Genomic DNA, 4,079 nt, shown 5'->3' with positions numbered 1-4,079 from the left:
TAGACAGTCTTGGGTGCAAACTGAAACAATTCACGATTATTAAGCATATGTATGCCAGTTGTTTTCCTCATTGGACTAATTCGACTCCTTGTTATCATCTACCGATGAATCCTTTTCCCTCGGAGATCCCAGGCTTGATCCATTTTTTTGCTCATGTAACAATGCTAGAATGACGAAATGCTCCAAATGCTTGTAACAATACCCAAATTATATTCCCTACTAGATATCTCGAATAACACAAGGGTTCATGTTCAATTCGTTCAATTCCTATTCAACACGATTAGTGATTATCAGGCTACAAGCCAATAATTCTTTGTAAAATCTCGGCATGGAGGACTTGTCTTTGAATAGACCGTGGATGTACACTTATTCTGGTATTAAAAGCTTACCACAATTAACATATCATCTTAATTAAAAAAAGAGGAAATATATATAGTGCTTAAATCCAATAGAAAGAATATGATCCAATATGTGTAAGGCATTATGAGGCTAACTTTCTCCATCATTTTAGCTGGGGAATAAGTCTATAATTATATTATATTCGAAGTCACTATATCAAATGGAGAAACTTGATAGATTCTTCACATTGGTGGTAATACATAATATCTGCTTTATCCTTCGAAACGTGAGCTACCGCCAGAGATCAGCATATACTTCTTGTTTAGCCATGATGCTATGAGCCTATGACCCAAAAATTGCAAATTTATCCTCTCTTTAATCTATATAAACTATAAGATCTTGCGATTGAAAAGCACCAAGGGAACACATCTTTCTCCAGAAAGAAACTTAAAAGTGACAAACTTTCAAATCTCTCAATTTCCAACAAAACATGGCCATGAAAGTTGAGGTTGTCTCCACAGAGAGCATCAAGCCTTCCTCTCCAACTCCATCTCACCACAGGGATTTCAAGTTCTGCCTCCTTGACCAGCTGGCTCCACCGTTTTACGTTCCAGCCGTCCTGTTCTATGCGGCTCCCGATGACAACGTCACCCTGAACTCTGCCTCGGTGACAGGAAACTTGAAAACTTCGCTCTCGCAGGCACTTTCCTCTTCTACCCTCTAGGCAGAAGGATGAAAGGCAATGCTGCCATCGATTGCAACGACGACGGCGCGCTCTATTTGGAGGCAAAAGCTCACTTCGAGTTGTCTCAAGTCCTGTCAAACCCCGACATCAATCAGCTGCAGCAATTCCTTCCATTCTCTCCATACACAATCAGTCCCAACATTGAGGAACAAGTCATTGTAGGGGTCCAAGCTACTTTCTTCGACTGTGGCAGTATCGGGATCGGCAGCTGTATCTCTCACAAGATAGCTGACGGCACGTCGGTCTCCGCTTTACTCAATTGATGGTCTGAAATTGCTGTCAATGGCATCGACAACAAAGCCAACCTCAAAACCCCCTTCTTAAAAGCATCTGAGCTCTTCCAACCAAAGGACATAAACTTCCAAATGCCATCCGGGGTCATCAGCAGAGAGAAGCTTTTAACCAAGAGGTTTCGTTTCGACGGCGAGAGCCTGGCCCGTCTCAGGGCCATGTTTGGCAGTGCTACTCCTACTCGCATCGAGGCCGTGACTGCCCTCATATGGAAATCGGCCATGGAGGCAGCGAGGAAGAGGCCGGACTGGAACAAGACATGTCCCCCATCATCAGCAGTGACACGTGGTGAACATCAGAAGCAGGATAAGGCCCCAACCATTGCCTGAGAATGCCTTGGGCAATCTGTGGCAGTCCATTGTGGCACACTCGTGGAACCAAACGAGAAAGTTGAATTGCAGGACTTTGCAGGCATTCTCAGGAAATCAATAAGGGCAATTGATAGCGAATATTTGAGCGCCCTTCAAGGCAAGAATGGATTGGCCAAGGCCTGCAAGAGCCTCATGGCGGCACGGAAGCTGGCGGCGGCGTCTGCGGGAGAGATTGAGCTCTACAGGTTCAGCAGCTGGGCGAGGTTCCCGTTCTATGAGGTGGATTTTGGCTGGGGAAGGCCCGGTTGGGTGTGCACCACCAGTGTTCCCATGAAAAATGTGGTGATTTTGATGGGAACTAGGTGTGGGGATGGGATCGAAGCCTGGATCACCTTGGCCGAGCACGACATGATCGAGTTCGAGCGGGACGATGAGTTTCTACAGTTCATTACGCCGAGCCCTTGATTATGAGACGTGCGACCTAACAATGATAGTGATTTTTAATTGTTTGTTTGCTTGATTCAAGGTTTCATATGTTCGTCTCCTTAGTTATCTGTCATAAACTGGTTTAATGGTTTGTTTATTATTGTACATGTGTGATTCAAACCGCATACAAAAGTAAGGTGCATTGATTATAATATATGAATTATTATCCATTTGCTTTGATTTTTCTTGTTCCATCTATGGACATTTAACTTTGGAAAACCTTGTTGAAATGGAGAAATACTATGTGTACATTGTCGCATATTATTAAAAAAACAAATGTCCCAAAGGCATTTGGTCAAGTCATAAAATATTCAAAATGACTAAATAACAAGTCTAGACACCATAAGAAAAATTGAATATGAAATCAATATGTTTTTGTAATATCAAATAACATCTTAAGGGTACTACGGTCATAAAATCCATTATTAACACGAGCAAAGCTAAATGTATTAAAAAAATCTTAGTAATTTTGTTTACTAAATGATGTGGCAATTTTATATTGGGTATCTCAACTAATATCGTAGTATCTTTCATCTTTGGGTCGACCAATACGAAGTATTTCATCAATTTACATGTGATAGTTTGTGTAACCATAATTATTCTAGAAAGTAAAGTTGTTAAATAAAAGAGCGGTTCAAAATTCAAATACTCTAATACTTTCCCTAAATTGTATGTTGTACTTTGCCTTGTGACTATAGCATGAAAATATATAATAATAGAGTCAAATAGCAGTGGTTTCACTAAAATGTCACTTGGTATCCGAGTAGCAAATCTCAAGTTCAAATACTTCTAGACTTCTTTTTGCCTCTGCTATTGTATATTTTTACATTTTCTTCTTAGGTCAAAGTCCAACATGCACGTGAGTGAAAGTGTTAAGTATTTGAATATTAATATACTTCTTCATTTGACAGCTTAAACTTTTAGAACAATTGGCAGTGGTCTCATCAAAATTTCCCAATATGATTTGGTAAATTTCGAGCATCGGATCATTTATAGTGCTTATTAAATATACCAAAAATAATTACTTTATCCTTTACCCAGATCAATAGAAAAATAGGCGTCTTTTTGTCCGTTTGTCAATACATGACAATGTTGCTTGATTTGATCAAGCAAAGCAAGTGGATTTTTTTTTGGTCGGAAAAGCAAATGGATTGACTAGCTTCATTTCTTCTCTATGTTAGATAGTTATCCATTCCATAAAGTCAAAAGCCTAATTACACTAGGGTGGCCGCAGTAAATTGTTTAATTTATAGACGGCGCATTTTGGTTAATTATGTCGACATGTCAACTAAAGTAAGATTAAAATGGATAAATAGCATGCCAAAAAGATCAGATGACTTATTAAGTAGGAAAACACTGAAGATTTTTCATCAAAAGAGTATGTGAGGAAGGTTCCTAACAATCTCTTACGGAAAAGAAGAAAAAATGCACAGAAGCATTTACAAGCTCTAGCGTACGATTTCTAAATAAGATAGTATAGATACACCTTATTTCAGTCGCATTTTTTTAGACTTTGCACGTGTTACTACATTGTTATCCTTTCACCAGTTTAAACTTTTGAGTTAATAGTTAGGTTGGACTTTCTTATATAGGATAGGAGTCAAGTTCCGCCCCAATTATTTGTTTTGAGTATGCAGCCTCTATTCATCAATTTTATGTTTCATTCCTAATCTAGTTTGTACGTGGGAGGTGTTGACACTTGAATTTCATCGACAAGTCAAACATGCATTTCTAAAGAAAATCATTTTGGGATTCGAGATCTCTAATCGCGACAGAGTATGTTCCTTGAACCAAAAATAGTTAGTTAATGCATTTCTGTTTGGTTTCTTCGACACATTTGATCTATGAACAATAAAATTTAGAGACCTCAGGCCTGATTACAATTTTTTCGATGAACGGAACCTCGG

The 4,079-nt window shown here is 39.0% G+C and overlaps 1 protein-coding gene across 1 annotated transcript; it reads left to right on the top strand.

Moving 5' to 3' along the window:
- The first annotated feature begins 1,071 nt into the window (after positions 1 to 1,071).
- On the top strand, positions 1,072 to 2,151 carry LOC115687089 (stemmadenine O-acetyltransferase-like). Its single transcript, XM_030612573.1, has 3 exons — positions 1,072 to 1,294; positions 1,385 to 1,663; positions 1,730 to 2,151. The coding sequence occupies exons 1-3, from the start codon at positions 1,072 to 1,074 to the stop codon at positions 2,149 to 2,151; spliced, it is 924 nt and encodes a 307-aa protein (XP_030468433.1).
- Positions 2,152 to 4,079: the final 1,928 nt, after the last annotated feature.

The sequence above is a fragment of the Syzygium oleosum genome, unplaced genomic scaffold, assembly GCF_021117445.2.
Source record: "Syzygium oleosum isolate NSW1041296 unplaced genomic scaffold, Sole_v2.1 Sole_v2.04, whole genome shotgun sequence".
Lineage (NCBI taxonomy): Eukaryota > Viridiplantae > Streptophyta > Magnoliopsida > Myrtales > Myrtaceae > Syzygium > Syzygium oleosum.
The sequence above is the reverse complement of the archived record's forward strand: the minus strand, read 5'-3'. Positions and strand labels throughout refer to the sequence as shown.